The following is a 21,877-nucleotide window of genomic DNA, read 5'->3' on the forward strand; positions in this document are numbered from 1 at the left end:
CACATCTAAAATGGAGTCTTGGCGTTTTCAAAATGGTGTCTAGGAAATGTTACAGTACGGGTCGTGCAGCCTTATGTGTCGATCAGCAGCCATCCTGCCTCCCGGGCCCTAGTGCATGGGGGGCCGGTGACGAGTCACAAGCCTCACGGAGGAGGGAAATGTGGGGGACGGGGTCCTACAAACCTATCCTCCCATACACTATTTCAGAAGAACACAGAAGATTTGGCATATATATTTTTGATAGCCATCATCTATTACTAGTTCGATGTCTTCTCCCTCTCATCTTTGCTCTCCAGACAGAGGTTCAGCATTACTCAGAATTAGATGACTGGCTAAGCTGAGCTTAATTTCATGAAAGTCTCTCTCCTGTCTCAGAATGGTCAGCAACGCCTTAATTGACCTGGGCTCTTCAGTAAATCCATTGAAATGCCCCTCAATTCCAACACCACTAATTCATTTCATTGAACTGTTCATTAATGCAACAAAGAAAATACTCTTCTTCATTCACAAATTGATTACAGTATGGTTGTTTCCTAGGTTCCCAGACCCTTTGCCATTATCCATTCACAATAACCACCTTGCCAAAATACATATCGGAACTCTACAGTGGAGCCTGCCCCCATTTTAAATCTGTGGCCTGAATGACAAATAATGAAGGTTCAAATAATGCATCAAGTAGATCAGTCTTTCATTTGGTGTTTTTGAGGAACAATATGTTCTTGGGGATTCCTATACATTCTTCCCTTTCTTACATTTTGGTGACAGCAGACTCTGCGATATGCAGTTGTAAATCACATTTTCAGCCTCTGGAGACTTGGGGTCTTTTATTTCTTTGATGTGACAGAACTCACCACAAAATATTTCTAGAGCCAAAATATATATTTTGAGCTCTCAAGTCCTTTTTTCCTATTTTTGAAAGTAAATATTGTTCATGTGCATATAGAGAATACATCAATTATGTTCTACACAGAATACATAGAGAGGAACCGGGTCTCATTTTCTCCACAAATTGGCGTGGGGATTGAAGATCTTGCTCTTCTCAATCATCTTATGGTTTTGGTAATTCAACTTGCGGTCAAGGGCCACGCTTAATCAGATTCTCTGATCCGGCATAATTCTGCTCCTTTAGAGTGGATGCTTAATTCCTTGGCTGTACAATTGATTTTCAACCACAAGGTTCCACAAAGCTATCTTTTTGCTACTCAGCATGCTCATTGTCCAGTTTAAACATTTTGCATTGCCCTAGGTCTCAGTTCTCTTGGGCAAGATTATTTCCTGATTGGTATCACCAAACCTTTTAAATTCTCTTCTTGAATTTAAATTTAGGGTTTGGATTTTCTTTTCCCCATCAAGAAATTCCTGACACTTTCTTCTGTTCCAGCTGTAAACCAAATTATTGAGAGAAAGGGAGACGGGGATTCTTCACACAACCTACTTCTAACATCATGGACTGGTTCGCTAAGAGGAACTATCAAACAGCCGCTCTCCCTAATGAAGCCACCCGCAGATCGGGTGCTGGATGGTACACAAGTGTTTGCATGGAAGCAGCACCACAGTCTCTCCAAAAAACTCCCAACATGTCGAACTGGACTGATGTAGGATCCGTCCATGGAGTCGTACATGAGCTTGAATACCAATTACTTTCAGCTCAGAAGTGAGTTATAATGTCTGGGGGCTTGGTGATTGTAGATCATTGTGGCGAGCTGGTTGGCGGAACACAGGAGGTGGCAGAGGAGGTTGGAAAAGGGTGTTAGGTTGCAGACCAGAAAGTAGAGAAAGAGGTGGTGCAGGAGGAAGGGAAAGAAAGGAGAGAAGGAAGTCAGAGAAGGTTGTGAGGTGGTGGAGCAGAAGGAAGAGAGAGATTGATGTTGCAGTAGGAAGGGAGATAATGAGAAAAGGGGGGAGTAACATCAAAGGAGACGAAGATACTCAAAGGGAGTGGGAGGGAAAAATTCATTATGGTTGTAGAAGTTAGCAGCATAGAGTGAGAAGGAGCTGCTGGCAGAAGAAAGACATCAGAGGTAGGGGTGAGTGAAATGTCCACACCCAAAGCGAAAAGTGCAGAGTTTGCACTGGATTCCGCTTCCCCCTTTTCAGCAAAATCAGCATTATGGTTCCACCGCCACTGAAATTTTGCCCGGTGTTATGCGGTTTTGCATGGAGCGTGGTATTTTCGTTTCCATGTCGGTTTTGTGTAGCGAATGGGAAACTTTGCATGTGTCTTTTTTTCGATCCATGCTAGTTTTGTGCAGTGTGACAAGAAACTTTGAGTGTGTTTTTTTATTCGACCGGTGCTATTTTTGCAGAGTGACACGAGAAACTTCACACAGTCCTGTACTAGTTTTGCACCACAACATGGTTTTTTTTATCAATGCTAGGTTTGCGGAGCGGCACGAGATACTTGACACCGTTTTTGTTTCGATTCATACTGGGTTCGCGCAATGGCACGAGAAACTTTGCGCTGCTCTTTTCGATTCGGATTAGGTTTGCACATTGGCATGACAAAATGTGTTCCACTCTTTCGATTGGTGCTAGGTTTCGCGCAGCGGCATGTGTAACTTCGTGTGGCTCTTTTCATTTTGTACGAGGTTCGCACAAGAAAGTCCACAAAGCTCTTTTCGGTTCACGCAACGGAACGAGAAACTTTGTGCATCGCCTTCCTGTTCACGCAGCAGCACAAGAACATTTCGGCTGCCTTTTCAATACTTGCGGGTGGCGGAACGGCAGATTGGGGTGAATCAAAACGATTTCACTTCGATGGCTGGCGGAACAGAATTTACCAATTTCACCTAGCCCTAATCAGAAGGGGGAAGAACGTGCAAGGTAGAAGATGAAAGTTGAAATGAGGTGAAGAAGGGAAGAAGAAATAGTTGCACTGGAGGAATGCTAAGAGGGGTGAAGGAGAAGGAGAGCTGCAGAGCATTGCGAGTTGTTGATGAGGAAAGACAAGTGAGTCCGTGTTAAGATAGATTGCTAGAATCTGGCCTAGTTATAGTGAACTGGGAACTCTGAGAGGTTAGCCAAAACCCAATCAAGTTAAACTGGGAGAGCAGTCAAGGCTATTCTCAGGAGTGTGAGAGTGGGGTCAGGGGTCCGCAATAAGTCCACACAATATAATACTCAATAATTAAATTTAGACAAGTAAGTATAAAAATACTGTTATTTATTCTAGGACTTTTGCACGCATTGAAAAATTAAACTGACAGGTGATAATATCGCACAATATTCAATAGTAAACATATATACGTTCACCATAGGTTCATAAATGCCTTCAACCGACTTATTCAGCACAATAGGTAAGTAAAATAGTGCAGTAATGATGGAACCAATTCACAAGTAAATTTCGTGACCTAAGGAGTCCAATCCCTAAGAAGAATGGGACCTTGTGCCCAAAGGTCACAGGAGCCACAATGCTTCTCACCAGAATGAGTCTTTGCAGGTAAGTTATAATGTACTTGTGTTGGTGAGGGAATTAAATACTCTTCAGCAATTTTACTTAGGTAAGCAAATAGTCTTTTGTATTTCAGGAGTTAATACCCAGGTTCAATGACCACAAGGCAGTGGGATGGAAGGTTAGAAGACAAAGGGAATTGTCCCAATGTTACCCTATGAAGGACAGGGGCTGGGGGGAGCAGATGCACTGATTTTACTTACCCCCCTGACTCTGATTTTCCCAGATGACTGGATGTATCATCTAGGCATTGCTGGAGATCGGGTTTCTTGCCATTGGTTCGAGCGAGAAGTGCGGGTGCAAGGATTCTTCCAATCAGAAAAAGCTGCACAATGTAACCCTTGGTGATTAAGATATGCAAGATTCACCACTGCAGGCCTCTTCAGGACACGTCACAGGATGGGGAAAGGCAATTTCCAGCGTCTGTCTCCACACAGGTGACGACAGGCATCCTTCCAGTTGCGGTCACAGAAGCTCCTCTGGGACAAGATCCCTTGATGCTGGGACGCTGAGAGGAAGGTGACTAGTTCCTCAAACTGGGGACTACCAAAGTTCCAGATGCAACTGTGGAACAGTGACGGTACTGGCAAGGTAGCCTACGAGAGAGCTGGTCAGTATGCTCAGCAGTCCTGGGACACTTCCAAAGGCTCAGGATGGCTGGATCCTTGAGAAAACTTTGAGACTAGTTGGCTCCACTAGTCCAAGGGCTGAAGCACTGCTCAGGGACTTCTGATATCAGGTAGTCCAATGGGGTTTCACAGTGCCAGACGCAGGAAGGGATGCCAGGCCTCTTCAGGAGTCTTCTTCAGTCGGCTGTTCTTCTACGAGGGATTTTTGGCCTGCACCATTCACACAGCCTGTATATGTCCAATCAAGGACAACTATTGGTTTCACTCATGCCCCACACCTAGACTCTCTGGCACCACAGATGTGAAATGGGATTCCTGGACACACACCCATGCACACACACACACACACACACACACACACACACACACACACACACACACACACACACACACAAAGGAATAGCTAGGCCGCGAAAGCTGCAGCTTTCCCGGGCAAGGGCTTGATCTTATAAGGGATTGCCTGGCCTGTCAAGGCCAGAAGAAGGCCTAACTACAATATGGCCAACAAACAACCAAAATTCTCGTGGCACGATCATTTTAGAACACTATCCACATTTAGTAGCCATACGCGATACGCACCAATGTGCAACTAAAAATAAAGCACAAGTAGTAAAAATGTATCTATTGACACCAGCTTGTCTTTAGGCACATATAAAAGCAACAAAACATCCCAAGTGCAAACAGCTAGGGTGATACAAAAGTATCCCCATTGCATTGTTAGATGCTGTGTGCAATGATAAAAAGGCACAATACAAAAGGAAAAATAGTTTCCTACGATTGATAGTCTGAAGGACTGATCAGTTTTCCCATAACAAAAGCGCAAAAGGCAAGTGAATTGGAGCTGAAGGCATGTAGTACATGTTCAAAAACAGAGCAAAAAGAAAGGCGATCCATAGGAACTATGGAGGGAAAGTTGCAAATCGAGAAATCGAGAAACGCAGTCCAGGAAAAGGAGGAGGGCAAGGGACTGGTGGAAAGCCTGCTACCATGTGTTGGCCAACGGCACCTAACAGATTGGGCTTGCCAATTCCTAGGCCCAGCAATTCTTGCCAGGATCACCAGGTTCTGGATGACCGGCCTAGGATCGAAGGGCATCTCACACCACAGTGGGTGGAGTATCCTGCATGGTAGAGCAACATACTGACAAGAAAAATTAAATACACACATTGTTTCTACCAGAGACAAGAAAGAATTGTCAAGGCACTTAAAATCCCAAAGACTGTGAGTTACTTTGTTTGGCCACTGGCTGACAGAATCCAAGAAGAGTCTGAAGGACTAATGGACTGTGGTTCATTTGCAAGTTGGATTTCCTTATCATTGCCTTCTAAGTATTGCTTCATCTCAGTTTTATTCCAACCTAATCCCTTGTTCTATTTATGTTGTGAAATAAATCCCTTTAAACATAATGATTTGGGCTCCGAGTTGCCATTAGATCCTCCGGCCATGGTAGTCAGCTGTTTTCAAGGCTTAAGACAATTTCTTTTTTCACCATTTGTGAAGAAATCATACTAAGGACTTCTTTCTAAACTTACCATGTACTTTAAAGCTTTTTCCTTTGAATGAATGATAATGTTTTCTGTAAAAAAATTAATCTTTTACACCCCGTAGGCCAGATTTCTTCATCCATAAACTGAAAGCATTCTCCCCTTCTGGCCAAGGGTTAACGACTGTGCTCGGCTGATGCTAGTTCCTTGCTGCAGCATAAACAATGACATACATGCTTTCTCTGTAAATATTTTAAATAATAAAAACATACTTTGCATAATGTTTTTTCTGCTTCTGTTTAGTTCTCACTTTGGTTGCATATTTAAAACCATGCTAATACATTGTTTATTCTGACCTTCAGAGAGGCAGTTTGACTTTGCTGCTTTGTGGAGAGAATGGACTAGTTTCTGCCCTTGAACAGGTGTTTCAGCATGGGTTCAGATCACCAAGGCTCTTCAAAAATGTTTTTATCTGGGACTTCTTGGGTAAGTCTGACTTGGATGTTTACATTACCTGTGCTGGCTTCTAGTAGAAGCCATGATTTTATTTAAAGTCCTTTGTCTGCTGCACAAAATATGTGGATGCCTCCAGGCTGCTGTGCCCTCCATAAATCCGAATAAATAAAATAAATAAATAATGTTAGGGCAGGGACACAAGTATCTTATCGGTTTTGACACATTCCCCCAGGTATCTGGTCTTGTTGTCTGTACAGTCCTCTAAACTGGGACCATCTAGACATTTGTGAGATGATGTAGACCCATAGACAACTTAGTGTGGAAGGAAACAAATACTTCTTTGATGTTTGTGATCTTGCGAAGGGAGCTGTAGGACCACGAAACAGACAACCGGAGAAAGGTCATGATAGCTGTAGTGCAGACATGCAGTGAGGAGGACGATGTGCAGGAGTCAAATGAAGGGCGGCAGGCTTAATACACCTGAGGGTTTTTCTGAGAGGAGACACCAACGAGAAATAGTAAGAGAAGACCGATATCTGTTGCATACTGACCTAACTTGGATTTCACATGTGAGGATCCATGCTATGGCCTATGGAAGGTGGCGCCTGTGGTACATGCTCAAATAACTGGGGCTTGTGGCAGGCACTTGTAAAGGCAAAGCCTTTGGGGGAAACAAGAGCTTGTCTCGGCTTCTGAACTATCATACAACCATTTACTGGGTGCATGACAGTAATGGCATAAATAACTTACCCACGACAGACAAGGGAAGAAATCAACTTTCAGCAGGATGTCGAGTTAAACATTCAATACCTGTTTTGCTATAGACCATGATCGATGGACCCTGGACCCTTAGACCCTTTCAAAAGTGTGAGTGACTTTGTGTGAATCTTTCCAGAACTGTAAGTGACTGTGTGAATCACAAACGGCAATGAATCATGATCCTGAACTGTGGTAGACCAGGGAACCTAGAGTCTGTAACAGGTTATTCCTTAAACTAGGGTTTTTAAAAGCCCCACCACTGAATTTTGTTTTCTCTAAACCTCTGTACTATCCCATTAAGGCTTATCCCTATTTTGTTAAAACATCTGTTTTAAACCCTGTTGTCCCTTCTCCATCCCCTGCTTAATACGTATAAAGTCTTAGTTGCATGTAGCCTTTTTTCTGATGTTTTCTATTGATTCCCTGGCCAGAGGATTCAACAAAGCTCCCTACCCTGCAGCCCCCAAAGGAGATTCATTAAGCCAAGGACTTGTGAAATGACTTTAGAATGGATTGTGTCCTCCACTTATTCCTCATCTTTGACACTTGTCCTGCTTCAGCTGCTTTGGAAAAATAATTTGGCAGAGGGCGCTGTGTGTCAATGGCGTCGACTCGATGTCCCTCGAAGGACTCCGTCGAGGATGTTGTCATTGAAGGCATATATAGCGTGCACAGCGACCGTTGGCCTCAGTTCAGTTTTTCTGCGATAGCTGTGACGAAATTCAGCGCGCCTCACATCTTATGACGTCTTTGTTAAAAGTCATGGACTACTATGTCTTTATCATCGACAACAACGACTCCGAAGTCCGGTTTAAAAAAATGCCGGGATTGCGGATCGAAGATGTCCATCACTGATCCGCACTGTATCTGTTGGTGGTGACTTGGAGTGGACCATGACACCTCCGACTGCTCGAAGTGTCAGTCTATGACTGGAAAGGCCTCAAGGGAATGGAAGGGGAAGCTTAAGGTAGGAAAACCCCCTAAAAAAATCCCCTACCTGATCCGTGAAACCTTCGACTGACGAGTTGAGAGGCGACTCTCATCAGAGGAAGAAAGCCAAACGGTCCAGGTTGAAAAGTGGCTCACACCACTCGTCTTTGTCCTTGACGAAGTCGAAGAGAAGGCACCATAGGTTTCCTTTGTCAACTTTGTCGTCGGACGCTTCCCCGAAAGGGTTGCTTGCCTGACCAAGAAATCCACTCCGGCCAAGGGGGAAGCCTTCAGGAATGAAATGCTGAAGACATTTGAAAAACAAAAACCTAGCCATGCTCCCACCAAGCATTCGAAAGAAGCCAGAAAGTAAAGGTCTTGTCCTAAATCTTGCACGCCCTCAAGCCTGGGAAAAAGGCCTGATCCACATCGTGAGCCTTCTAGGCCTCAATCCAATGTTTCATTGAAGGATCATTCGAGACATAAAGACAGGTCGAGGTCGTCCACCCCATCAACCCCTTCAACACCAACGGCGCCTTCGACGCCCACCTAACCATCGACATCGACGCCAAAGACTTTGACGCCAGCTGCGCCACATTTACCAGATGTGCCGTCGACACCAAGCACCACTCCAAAATCAATGGCGCCGATAAAGAAAGCCTCAAAGACTAATACGGCGTTGAAGCTAATTATGCCAAAAACTATAATTCCAGACAAAACGTATGCCCCTCTGCCTAAGAAAGACTTTATAAGTCACTTACTTCCATTTTCTAAGAGGAGGAGAGGTCTGATGAGGAAGCCCCATTTAGCTTACAATAGTACCAGAAAGTTTCATTTCGGAAGAGTCTAGGATTAAGAACTTTTATGAAAATGTGCAAACTGCAATTGGGGTAGATACCTCACCTGAACTTGAGTTTGGGAAACCTGAGGCTGAGGAGCATGTGGATGCATCCAATAGGCAGCACATGTCAAAGGTGGTCGATTACATGGGTTGGAGTAGGCTTCCATTACCACATGAACAGGACGACCTTACGGCCATTCTTGACAAAGGTCCACAATCTGATCCCATTTTACCCTTCCAAATAGCTTTGCAGAAAAGGGTGGCCAGGAACTGGGAGACTCCGGAGACCAATCCGGCAGTTGACAAAAATGTAACTAAGAAGTACCGCCCTTCCAGTAGTGACCCCACTACCTGTCAAAACACCCCACTGTCGAGAGCCTGGTGGTGCAGGCAGCTACTGCAACATCACAACAAGCGGTGTACCCTACCATCCCTTCCTGATAGGGACGACAAATGGGTAGAAGGATGGGCAAGGAAGGTATTCGCAGGCAGGTGCATTGCATTAAAATCTGCCAACTCCACTTGTGCCCTAGTAAAGTTTACATTCACTCTATGGGACTGCATTTCCATGGCGGCAGAGCACATTCCCGAAGGGGATGAAAGAGACAGCTTCTTAGCTATTATTAGAGACGGCAAAGAGGCCATGTGCGACCATGGCTACCAACAGCGTTATGCACAGATTTGAGTGTTTGATAAAGTTGGGTTTTGCACCTGACGTGCAATCTAGACTTCTCAACATGTCTTTTGACGGGTCTCACCTTTTTGGCAACAAGGCTGACGAGACCCTTGAGAAGTTGCAGACGTCAAAGGCGTCAGCCAAATCTTTAGACGCCACTATTAGGCAACCTCAGCCTTTTCATCCTAGTGTTCAACCTTGGAGGGGTAGATCTTTTCGCTACTACTGCTCAGTTGGAAGGGTGAGAGGAATGGCCAGTCAAAGGGGCCAGAGAATATTTCCTTGTGGTGGACGAGGTAGAGGGGCAAAGCCAGCTCAAGCAGCAGCCTCCTTACCAACGACCACTGCATCAGCCGCCTCAAAACCTCTCTGAGGTCTTGAGTCACAATTCTCCAGTGGGGAGCAGACTGTCTCAGCATCTACAAGAATGACGATACATTACCTGGAAACAGTAGCCCACGGTTACTGCCTTTCTTTCATAAGGAGACCTCAGAACAATCCACCGGGGAACCACTCTTTGAGGATTTTGGATCGGCTCCTGGTGCAGGAAATCTTAACCCTGCCCTGCTAGAGAAAGGTGCTATAGAGCCAGTGCCTGTAGCGGAGAGGAACAAGGGATGGTACTCCCCTTGTTTTTTGATACCCAAGAAGGATGGAGGACTGAGACCCATCTTGGACTTAAGATACTTGAGCAAGTTCCTTAGCGAGGACAATATTCTTAAGGGAGGACCCTTTTGCCAACCATGGCCGGAGATAACAGCAGTGACGGATGCCTCACTCATGACCCATGCCAACAATCTGATAATCAGCGGTCGTTGGTCTCCATCGGAGTCCAAACTACATATCAATCTTTTGGTGCTGATGGCAATCAGACTAGCGCTGAAGGCCTTCCTGCCCTCTGTGCGGTGAAAGAATGGCCTGATAATGACAGACAATACAGTGGCCATGTACTACCTCAACAGAGGAGGAGGTGTAGGGTCACTACCATTGTGCAGAGAGGCAATGCAGCTGGGGCAATTCAAGAAGGAATCGCTCTATCGGCAGTTCACCTAGCTGGAGAAGAGAACACAGCAGTGGATGCTCTGAGCAGGCAGAGCACAGTCTCCCACGAGTGGGAACAAGCTCAGGAAGTCCTTTAAGTTATCTTCGCACTTTTGAGGACCCCTCGAGTAGATCTGTTCGCGACCGAGGTCAACTGGAAGTGCGAACGGTTTTGCTCCAGGGAAAAGAGGAGCTCTAGGAGACGCTTTCTAGTGGACTGGGAGTTTCCACTCCTATACATGTTTTCTCCAGTCCCCGTCATTCCTCAAATGATCAGGTTAAGAAGGTTCGGAAAACACATGATCCTAATTGCCCTGGATTGGGCCAGGAGGACTTGGTACCCAGATCTTCTGGACCTGTCCATCTGTCCTCCGATGCGTCTTGCATGAAGAGAGGACCTTCTCTCGCGAGAGGATGGTCTGGTTCTCCATCCCGATGTCAAGACACTCAACCTTCACGATTTGTTTCTGAAAGGCTGAGATATAAGGATTGGGACCTCCTGGATGATGTAATGGAGGTTTTGCTTTCGGCCAGAAGGCCAGCAACATAGTCTTTGAACCATTGCTGTTGGAATAAATTCTGCAACTGGTGCAGGGAAAATAATGTAGATCCTTTCCTACGTAAAACACCAGATGTTTTATCGTTTCTTCTATCTTTAGTCAATCTGGGGCTCCAGATTGGTACCATTAAAGACTACTTGGCAGCGCTGTACATCTTTAAGCGCTCCTCAGAGGACTGTTCCTATTTTAAAATTCCACTGGTGACACAGTTTCTAAAGGGGCTCACTAATGTGTTCCCCATCTCCTTTCCAGGTTCCAGTTTGGAACCTTAATCTGGTTCTAACATTCCTATTGTGTGCACCCTTTGAAACTCTACACTCATGTCCTTTAAAGTTGTTAACCTTTAAAACCATTTTATTGGTAGCTCTAACTTCAGCCTATAGATGAGCGAGTTGCAGGCACTTTCGTCCAAGCTACCCTTTACTATCTTCCACAAGGATAGGGTTGTTTTAAGGGTCAAACCTTCATTTTTGCTCAAAATCATTTTGGATTTTCATATAAGTCAGAAAATGTTTCTAGCTTCTTTCTATCCCCCCTCATCCTGGCAAGGAGGAGGAAAGACTGCTTAGGTAAGACGCCCGATGAGCATTGGGCTTTTATATATCAAGAATGTCTAAGATATGTATTGATGACCACGTTTTCATTAGATACACAGGACATAAACTGGGTCAGGCTGTTTCTAAACAGACCTTATCCAGATGGATCATTCTTGCAATCTCAGAATGTTATAGGCTGGCAGGAAAAGACCCTCCTGAAGGTTTAAGGGCCCATTCCACCAGGGGCATGGCTACCTCTAGAGCCCTGCAAAGGGGTGTTCCAATTAAAAACATTTGTGAAGCGGCAACATGGTCTAACATCCACACCTTCACTAAGCATTATAGCCTAGAATCTTCCCTACAGGATGGTGCTTTTGGCAAGGCAGTCCTTCTCTCTGTCCATGAAAATACATGAATTCTAATTCTACTCCCTCCTCCAAACCTAATACTGCTGTGGGAGTCTGTCAAAGATTAGGAATGCGTGGGAGGACACAATCCATTCGAAGAACAAGTTACTTACCCCTGGTAATGTTCTTTCGACTGGATGTTCCTCCCACATATTCCTCATCGCCCTTCCATCCTACCTCTCAGTGGAATTCCCATGCTATTATGGCTTCCGTTCCATCAAGGCTGTGTACCTTCACTCCCGTGTGTGTGGGTATCTCTGCTGTTAAAAGCGGAACAGAACTGAGGCCAATGGGTGCTGTGCATGCTATTATGCCTTTGATGACACCATCCTTGACGGAAGCCTTCAGGGGACATTGCCTCTACAATATTGACGCACAGCGCCCTCTGCCGAAAAATGTTTCCGGAGCAGCTGAAGCTGGACAACAAGTGTCAAATATGAGGAATACGTGGGAGGAACATCCAGTCGAAAGAATGTTACCAGGGGTAGGTAACTTGTTCGTCTAAAGTCTTGAATGTTTACGATCATAACATCCTAGTGAAATAAGGTAGATTCAAAATGCTGAACCTTTTTGTATTCATGTGGCTCCTCCTAAACCTCTCCCAAGAAAACCAGTTTCATTTACCACTTGAAGCAGGAACATGTATCACTGTTATTATTGAATCACTGTTAAAACAAAGTATAATTGTCTCAGGTACTAGATTGTCCAATACACCAATCCTTCCAGTCAGGAAACCAAGTAGACACACCTACCATTTTGTTAAGGACCTTACAGTTCTGAAATCTGTGTTTTTCCCACCTTCGCAATGGTTTCAAATTCTGCAATAATTCACTTTTGTATTCCTTCTACCTCTGTTTGCTTCACAGTTGTTGATTTATGTTCTGTTGTTTTATCTACCCTTGTATACCCTAAATGCCAATATGTGTTCACTTTTACCCATCTATTTACAATACATATGCACCAGACTTCCACAGGCGTACACTGAAAGTCCCACACTCCGAGATCTTGAGAAATTACCTATACGATATTGTGTTCCCAGGTAATTCTGGCGCTGTTGAATATGTTGACGACCTCTTTATTTTTTTATATATATATATTCAATGAAAAGACTTTGTTAAAGGGACGTTATGGTTAAGTTGCACTAATAAAAACCTTTGAAATTCACTGAAAAAAAGTTGTTAAAGGGACGTTATGGTTAGGTTGGACTAATAAAAACCTATGAAATTCAAAGAAAAAACTTTGTTAAACGGACGTTATGGTTCCAATGAAAACCAAAAAAACCCTAATATTCGCCAGTTATGGTAAGCTAAGCAACCGTGCACTGCTAAGACTAACACCCAGGACATCAAAGATGACATCACAAATGTCATTGATGACATCAAACGTGAAATACATTTTGATGAAAAGTCTCTACAAGGAGTTGTATTTATATTGTTGATAACAAGATGTCAGGAGTGATCGGGAGACCTATCATGAACTACTTAATCTATTAAAGAATGTACTTGTCTAATATCATTGTATTGGAGTGTTGTTGTGAATACAGAAACCTAATAATATATAAATATAGACAATGACTGCAGCATGCACCATAGAAGTACACTAATTATAATATTGTAATTTTGGATAGTACAATAATGAATGCTCCCTTATCAGAGTTTTGAGTAATGTTAAACATGTAACAACTAGATAACAATTCAAGACTTACAGCACTTGTGCTGGTACAAACAATACATGTGAAGCACCACAATGCATACAAATCAGAGGCACACACAGGGAAACTAAAGTGAGGAAGAAAGAAACTGCATCATCAGAAAATGTTAATGACATTGACATTTATCTTCATGTATACAAATGAATTGTGTGTTTGAGGCCTGCTCATTTCCCCATGTATGTGCACCATGAGCTGAGACCAAACCCTAAGGAAAGTACTTAAAGAACATATGACAAGGTTAACATCTAGATATATAGCACCTTTTTAAATTGTATTATTCTGACTGCTAGTGAACAAAACCACCTGGCCTATATATGTCAAGGAACAAAAACAAGTGGCCCAGATATGTGATGTCATCAGTGATGTTATCAATGACATTTGTGATGTCATCTTTGATGTCCTGGGTGTTAGTCTTAGCAGTGCACGGTGGTGGCGCGAGCTATGGTTGCTTAGCTTACCATAACTGGCGAATTTCAGGTTTTTTTTGGTTTTCATTGGAACCATAACGTCCGTTTAACAAAGTTTTTTCTTTGAATTTGATAGGTTTTTATTAGTCCAACCTAACCATAACGTCCCTTTTGCAAAGTTTTTTTGCTAAAGATGATCGGTTTATAGTAGTGCCACGTAACCATAATGTAAAGCAACTTCTGACTTATTTAAACACCATGTAGAGAATACCACTTGACAACATGCTGGTGTACAGCATGGTAACGTGTCCCAGAATTCGTAAACACTTAACAGTAAGATGTTTGTCTCGTGGACAATTTGGAAATAGATTTTATATTGATGTAGGAACGGCCACCTGCAACATTTGCCTTGCACAGCACCAACACGTATTGGTAGTCAGCCATTAACAATGTCGTACACATTGCATACTTTCAGCAAAAGTTTTAGTTATCTGAAAATAACATCAGCAAATGCCATCCCTCCTCCCCAAGAAACAGCAGCACTACTGTAATGACGGAGCATGACAAACACTGCCCCAACTTTAGAAATAACAAATGCACAATATTTTTGCACCGGCCACCCACTCCCCCATATCCGTTCGCAAATGGCCTTATTAGCTGTCCTACCAAAAAAGAAAGCCATCCGTTGACAAACTAAATGTTGCGTTAAGAACCACCTTTCACAGTGTAAATATAGTTAAAAAAAAATGGCATAAACTCCATGTACTTTATATTTCTCAGTAAAGGACATAGACGCAATAAGATTTGACAATAATAGTATAGATGTGCAAAGCATTAACGTGTGCTACAGAAAAATAGGATTTCTGGTTGTAATCCGGCCCGCCGCGGGCCGGATTTCAAAACAAAATCCTTTTTCAAGATGGCCACCATCGAAAGGAAAGGCGGTTGTTCCATACAGAGCCCCTCTTTGCTTTCCATGGCAGAAAGCAAAAAGCAAAAGTATGCGCCGAGACGCAGAACTTGTACATAAACATACAGCGATTGCAAAACAAAATCCTTTGTCAATATGGCCACCATACAAAGGGAAAGCAGTTGTTACATACTTTGACCCTCTTCGCTTTCCGTGACAGCCTCCAAAAAGGCAACAGTACGTACCGTGACGCAGAACCTGTAAATAAACATACAGCGACGTATAAAATGGTACCTTACATTTCGAAATGATACACAGGATTTATTTTAAATTTTTTTTATTTATTTTTATTAAAATTCAGCATATATAACCAGTCAACTTCCGAAATCACATCAACTCCCACGTCTCCACCCAGTTGTAGCACCCCAAAAGTCCACCGTTCTCAGTATCTCCTCATTCGTCCTTCAACCAAAAAGGTCCAACAGCTTTAGTCTTTGTGGGCACCATTGTTCCCGAAACTCCCCCCTCAGATAGCCCAATGTCTCGCCCCACTCAGCAGCAAACTCTACAACTTCCCCTCCACTGCGTATGTTGCCCATTCCAATGAAACAATATCCCACATTTTCCTTAACCAGTCCTGCTCCGTGGGGATTGTTGAGCTCTTCCAATTTTGCGCAATTAAACTCATTGCTGCAAGGATGAATACAGTTTTCGCCTTGCACCTTCGTCTCGTACCCCCTTCCCCTCCGGCCCCCCTCATTCCCAACAGAATTTCCCTAGGGTCTTGACTGTCCTCCAGCCCTGTGACCTGGGAGAGAGCCCCAGCGACCTCACGCCAGATGGGTCTGATATGCGGGCAATCCCACCATATATGAGCGGCCGCGCCCCGCTCCCCAAACCCCTCCAACCTACCCTGAGATTGCTAGGTACATCGCATGCAGCCTGGCCGGGGTATAATGCCAGCCGAAGATGTACTTTATACCAAGCTTCCTGTAACTGGGTTGCCTTGACCACTTTGGGGATTGCCTTCCACAATCTTTCCCAGTCCACTCTTTCCCTTTCCGCCCCCATCCTCTGTTCCCACGTTCTCATATATGGCCACACAATTACCGAGCTCGCGCTTTCAAGGAGTTTATATAGGTCCGAGATCAGACCCTTAGAGCCATCGTGGGACAGGAGGAATCGTTCGAATTGTGTCAGGTCCCGTGTGGCAGCCCTCCTCACCTCTACCGACAGCACCCAGTGCCTAATTTGAAAATATCTATGCCTCTCCACCTCCCCCACCCCGAATTCCTGCTTACATTCTTCAAAGGTTTTGATCTTACAGTTGCTAAACATATCCCTCAGCGTTCTACATCCGCCGCTCTCCCAAGCCCAAAATGCCCCTTTCTCCAGCCCCGGCGTAAAGTCCCCATTGTTGAAAATGGGCGTGAAGGGGGATTGGAGCGATGATATCTTTCGTTTCTCCATGACCCTGTCCCAGGTCGACACCATCCCCTTTGTAATGTCGCTCAGATAGACATGTGACGGTCGTAGTTTTCGCGGAAGCCACAATATTTCACCCAGATGGTGTTGGGCGACTGCCCTGTCCATTCGTACCCAGTGTTTTTCATATTCGGCTGCTAACCACTCCCTAATCACCCGGAGGAGTGCTGCTTCATGATATCGCCTACAGTCAGGCACCCCAAGGCCTCCACGTCCCCTGGAAGTTGTTAGAAGACGCCATGATAAGCGCAGCCGTTTACCTCCCCAATCCCTTAACCACCAGGTCAAGTTCTCTAAAGAAGCTTGCCGGGACAGACAGTGGGATTGCCTGGAAGAGGTAGAGTATACGAGGTAAAATTACCATTTTGATCGCCTCTCTCCTTCCTAACCAGGAAATCCTGAGGGCCCTCCAACGTCTCAGATCCCTCTTAACCTCCTTTAGCAGAGGGGAGTAGTTCGCCCCAATCCACCCATTCAGGGAGGGGGTTATCTGAATCCCCAGATATCGTATCCCGCCCAGACTCCATTTAAACGGGGAGAGCACCTTTAGCTCCTTAGCCTCCCTCTCCCCCAGGGATAGATTCATCAATTCCGATTTTTGCCAGTTAATCCTCAAAGCGATACTTCCACGAATTTGGTCAGCACCGCTATGCACGCATTAATGGATTCCTTCGGCTGCGTCAACATGAGCAGCATATCATCTGCGAATGCTGCCACTTTATGTTGGTCCCCCCCAAATGGTACGCCCCTAACCCCATCTGACTCCCTTATGGCCACTAGGAGAGGCTCCAAATATATGGCATAGAGCAGGGGAGACGGGACAACCTTTTTTGTATGTCGCCGCAGTCTAATTGGATTCAAAGTTTCCCCATTAACCAAAATTCTCGACCGGGGGTTCTTATAATTTGCCTTGACCATGCTGATAAATTCTGACCCCAGACCCATCCTCTCCAAAACCTGAAATAGAAACGACCACTCCACCCGATCAAACGCTTTTTCAGCGTCAATCGCTAAAAGTATTGCAGGAGTGGTCGTTTTCCATGCCTTCTCTACTATATGGGCCACCCGCCTGATGTTGTCGGCCGTCTGTCTCCCTGCCACAAATCCAGACTGATCCTGATGGATCAATGCGGGTAAATACTTCTCTAGCCTCTTTGCCAATATTTTAGTGTACATTTTTGCTTCCGTGTTTATAAGTGTAATGGGCCGATAAGATGTACACTCCTCGGGGTCTTTGCCTGCCTTATGTATAAGTGTTATCTTAGCCTCCTCCATTGAGGGGGTAATACTGCCTCGAATCCTGAAGAAGTTAAATAATTGTGCTAGGTGAGGAACCAATAGATGAGAGAAGAGTTTATAGAACGACGCTGGGTAGCCGTCCGGGCCCGGGGCTTTGCCACGGGGGAGAGCCACTATGGTCGCCCCCACTTCATCTTCCGAGATTGCTTGCCCTAGTTCTAACTCCTCGTCTCTGGACAGTCGTGGGAGGGTAAGGGCTCCCAGAAACTCCCCTTGAGGGCCAGGCAAGGGGCGTTGTGTGGAGTATAATTCTTCATAGAACTCCGCTAGTCTCCCCTTTATCTCTTCTGTCCTAGTGAGTCTGACCCCTTCTTTTACTCCTCATGGCTACTATAACCTTGCGTTCCCGATCTCCTCTCAAGAGACACGCCAGGAGCGAGTCTTCCTTATTTGCTTTTGTGTAAAACTTTTGTCTAACCCTAAGCATAGCGGCCTCTGCCTTTTTAGTTCTTAAGACCCTCAATTGGCCCTCGGCTATCCTGTATTCCTTGTATATTTTTCTAGAGGTGTTATTACCTAACCATACCCTGGCGGCCTCTACTTCTCTTTCCAACTGCGCTTCAAGTCCCCTTAGCTGCCTATTTCTTTCCGCCTGCAAGGAGATTAGCTTGCCCCTTAGAGTGGCTTTAAAAGCATCCCATCTGGTCTCGAGACTCGTGTCTACGATATTGTTCTGCTCGAAGTAGCCCCGAATCTTACTTTCTATCTCCTCCCGCATCGCCCGGTCCCTCAGAAGAGCCTCTGGAAATTTCCAGTTCCATACCCCGGCTCTTCGTCCTCCCAACCGAAGCTGCATCTGGACCACCTTATGGTCCGCTATCCTCATAGGGCCGACGTCTATTGAATCCACCCCCCCAACCAGACTAGAAGACACCCAGATATAATCAATTCTATATTGAGTTCTATGAACATTGGAGATGAATGTGAATCCCTCCTCCCCTCCCCTTAGTGCTCGCCATACATCTCGCAGACCTGCTTCCTCCCATTTCTCCTTCAACCCATACGAGTCTACTGCCCCCCACTACACCTCCCTCCTCCTGCGTGCGGTCCCTACATCTGTCCCATGCCAGGTTCAAGTCTCCCATCAAAATCACCTGCCCTCTTGCGAAATCCTGTATGGTTCCCAGCACCTCCCGCAGGAACTGGTCCTGGTCCACATTCGGTCCGTACACCGAGGCTACTGTATCGGGTGACTCCCTGTGCTCCCCCCTCACCACGCTATATCTCCCATTCTTGTCCCGAAGGGTGTCGGCGATGTGGAAATCCATCCCCCTCCCGAATGCCAATGCCACTCCCCCTTTTTTTGTAGGGCCAGAGGCGAATAAAATCTGCGAGAACCCCTTCAACCTCAACCGCCCCTAGTCCTTCCGCAGTAGGTGGGTTTCCCGAAGCGCCAACACATCCGGCCTGTGGGATCTAGTAAATTGCTCCAATTTAGACCGCTTGAGAGGGGAATTCAATCCCCTAACATTATGTGTTAGCCACTTGAAAGTCAAACCGGTCAGTAGTACGCTCCTCGGTGTCGCCCTCCCTTCCCTCCCCCGGCCTCACCTTGATTATTTCCAACCTCTGCCCGTAGAGGATACTCTGAGCCATTGCTTCCCCTTCACTGCCCACCACCCTACCCGCAAACCGTGCGAGCAAAGATGTCCCATTGGATGTTACAATCCCTACCCCAGGCAACCCTCCCTCCCTCCCTCTCCCGCCCTGCATCCCCAATTTAGGGTGAGATCCCCCCTTTTCCCCACCCCCGCCCCTCAACCCACCCACCCCGCCGCACTGCCGCTCCATCCCCCCCCACCTGGTCTCCTCGCCCTTTCTGATCCCAGTATGTCGCACTCCTTCACACCGAGCTCTTCTTCCACCCTTTAGGGTCCACCACCCCTTGCGTGTCGTACTCCTACTCATTTACTGCTTTTGCCATCTGTCCCACCCTCTGCACCGGCCTCATCGCCCTCCCTCAGTGATCCACCTTTGACCCTTCGGCCCCTCCGTCTCCTTTCCGCCACTGTAGACCACTCCCATGGCCTCTCCCTTGGCCGATTACCAGTAAATCCCCCCCTCCGCACAAGGGACCCTCCTCCAAATCGATCCCCAACATACTAGCTCCCTCCTGGGCGGAGGTTATCCTTTTTTGAGAACCTTCCCACTTAAATACAAGCCCGAAAGGAAATGTCCACCTGTACCGTATTCCGCGTTCATTTAAAACTTTCAGCACTGGCGCCATCTTCCTTCTCTTTATCAAGGTAACATTGGCCAAGTCCTGGTATAGAGCTATCTGCTGGCCTTGGAACACTTTTGGCTCTTTTTTCCTTGCAGCTTGGAGCACCGCCTCTTTCTGCACGTATCTAGAGAAGGCGGCCAACACATCCCTCGGCCTCGAGCCCGTGCCCCTAGAAAGCCTTCCAACCCTGTGAACTCGGTCCAACTCAATGCAGTCCGGGCTGCCCTCCCCCAGGATATCCGCAAAGATACCCTGAATTTCCTGCTTCAAGTTCCTGTCCGAGACCGATTCCGGTAGCTGCTTCACTCTTATATTGATCCTCCGGAACCTGTTCTCGATGTCCTCCATCTGAATCTCCAGGTTCTGGGTCACCACGTCCAGGCGCTCTATAGCCTCACTATTTGCCATTGATTCTTTTTCAACTTCTTGGAGCCCCATTTCTAGAAGATCCGTCCTTTCAGCAAGTTGTCTCATATCACGCTTAATCTCCCCCAGGGCCTCATTTAAGTCCGTCCGCATGAGCTGAAATTGTTCCTGAAATGTCTTGGCCAGACGTGCATGGAGCGCCTGGATTTCCCCCAAAAACTATTGACCATTAACCTGGGTCAGCTCCTGTGCTCCCTCTGCTGTGGCTCTCTCATCCATCCCCTCGTTACCTCTCACCGAGTCGTCACCCAAGGCCTGCCTCTGCCACATAGCGTGAAGGGTGTTTTGAGAGTCCTGAGGACACTGCACAGTCTTCCCACTTCTCCCTTTGTGGCGCGTGGCCATCAGCGCAGAGTAATTGCGATTGCGTGATGCTGGACTCCTCCCGTCAGAGCGCCTTCCCCCCAACTAAGTAACAGTATTTTATAATTATAGCAGATTTATAGCAAGTGCGTTGGTGTCTTGTTTTGTATGTGTTACCGGCGATGTCCGTGTACACCAAAACATGAACAAAAGATGGCGGAGGCCGCAAAGAAATCTGAAGCACTTCACGCTGTTCCACAACCAATCAGTGAAAGCGCCACATGTCCGCGGACATGACGCTACGGATTAGCCAATCGATTTCTTGTCTGCAGAGCGAACAGGGAAGTGTGACCGCAGGGCGGACATAGATATCACACATTTTTCCAGACCTACTTTTTGATTGTTTTAAAGAAAACTACTGGACGGATTTTCACCAAATTTACAAAAGCACGCTTTTGGGACCAAGCCGCTGCTCCTGCCGCAAATTTTGTGAAAATCCGTTCAGCAGTTTGGGCTGTAGGCGTACGCAAAGTTTTTCCCCCATTTAGTCTATGGGGAAAAAGACGTTTTGGAACCCCCACTATAACTTTTCCCCCCTGGACCAAACATCACCAAAGTTTGCAAAAAATTCAGACTGGTCCATATACTTTTTTTGAAAAGTTTGGTGAGGATTCGTCCAGGGGGAGCGAAGTTATAAGCCGCCCAAAAAGTGCTCTTCCTATGGAAACAGCAACTTAACCATAACTACACGGCCACTAATGTATATTCTTATTTAGTATTATTGTTAGTTGGATAAAGTAACCTTTAACAAAATATTTTAAAAAACAATATCACAATGAAAAATCAAAAACATCGAAACCCAAAAAAATACAATAGATGACATTAGTGTCATACATCAATCATAGTATGTTACAAATCGAAAACTTGTTTTAAAAAATGAATTGCAGCAACCCACCAATTTTTGCGACCATAAGAATTCATAATGAGTTGCCACACTCTTTCGGTAGGATCCTGGCCATAGTGTTGGAGCAGGTGAACAAAGTAAAACATGCACCTCCCCTCTAAACATTGGCACTGCAGTAGTTTCCACCTTATCTGGCGAGGGTCGAAATCTGCACAATCCCAAGGCCCTGGGTATTTTATTCCTAGCACCTGTTATTTCCATAGTCTGCAACACGTTTAAACACAGCCCCATCACCCGAAATCGCCAGGAACTTCCTGGAGATTTACTCAAGTATTCAGGGCAGGTTCCCACTGGTCTGACATCAATCAACAAGTCTGTGTATAGATGATATGTTCTAACAACATCCTTATTGAATCACCCTCTTGAAAAGGATGTCAC

General features: G+C 45.6%; 1 protein-coding gene across 4 annotated transcripts in view; it reads left to right on the forward strand.

Moving 5' to 3' along the window:
* DENND5A (DENN domain containing 5A) overlaps nt 1–21,877 on the forward strand; it is a 2,487,481-nt gene that overhangs the window by 2,206,912 nt on the left and 258,692 nt on the right. For all 4 annotated transcript variants that reach the window (XM_069623672.1, XM_069623674.1, XM_069623673.1 and 1 more), the window contains one exon: nt 5,927–6,050. In XM_069623672.1, coding sequence (XP_069479773.1) covers nt 5,927–6,050 — 124 coding nt within the window. The remainder of the gene's footprint in view (nt 1–5,926; nt 6,051–21,877) is intronic.

The sequence above is a fragment of the Ambystoma mexicanum genome, chromosome 11 (genome assembly GCF_040938575.1).
Source record: "Ambystoma mexicanum isolate Mex_15411 chromosome 11, UKY_AmexF1_1, whole genome shotgun sequence".
NCBI lineage: Eukaryota > Metazoa > Chordata > Amphibia > Caudata > Ambystomatidae > Ambystoma > Ambystoma mexicanum.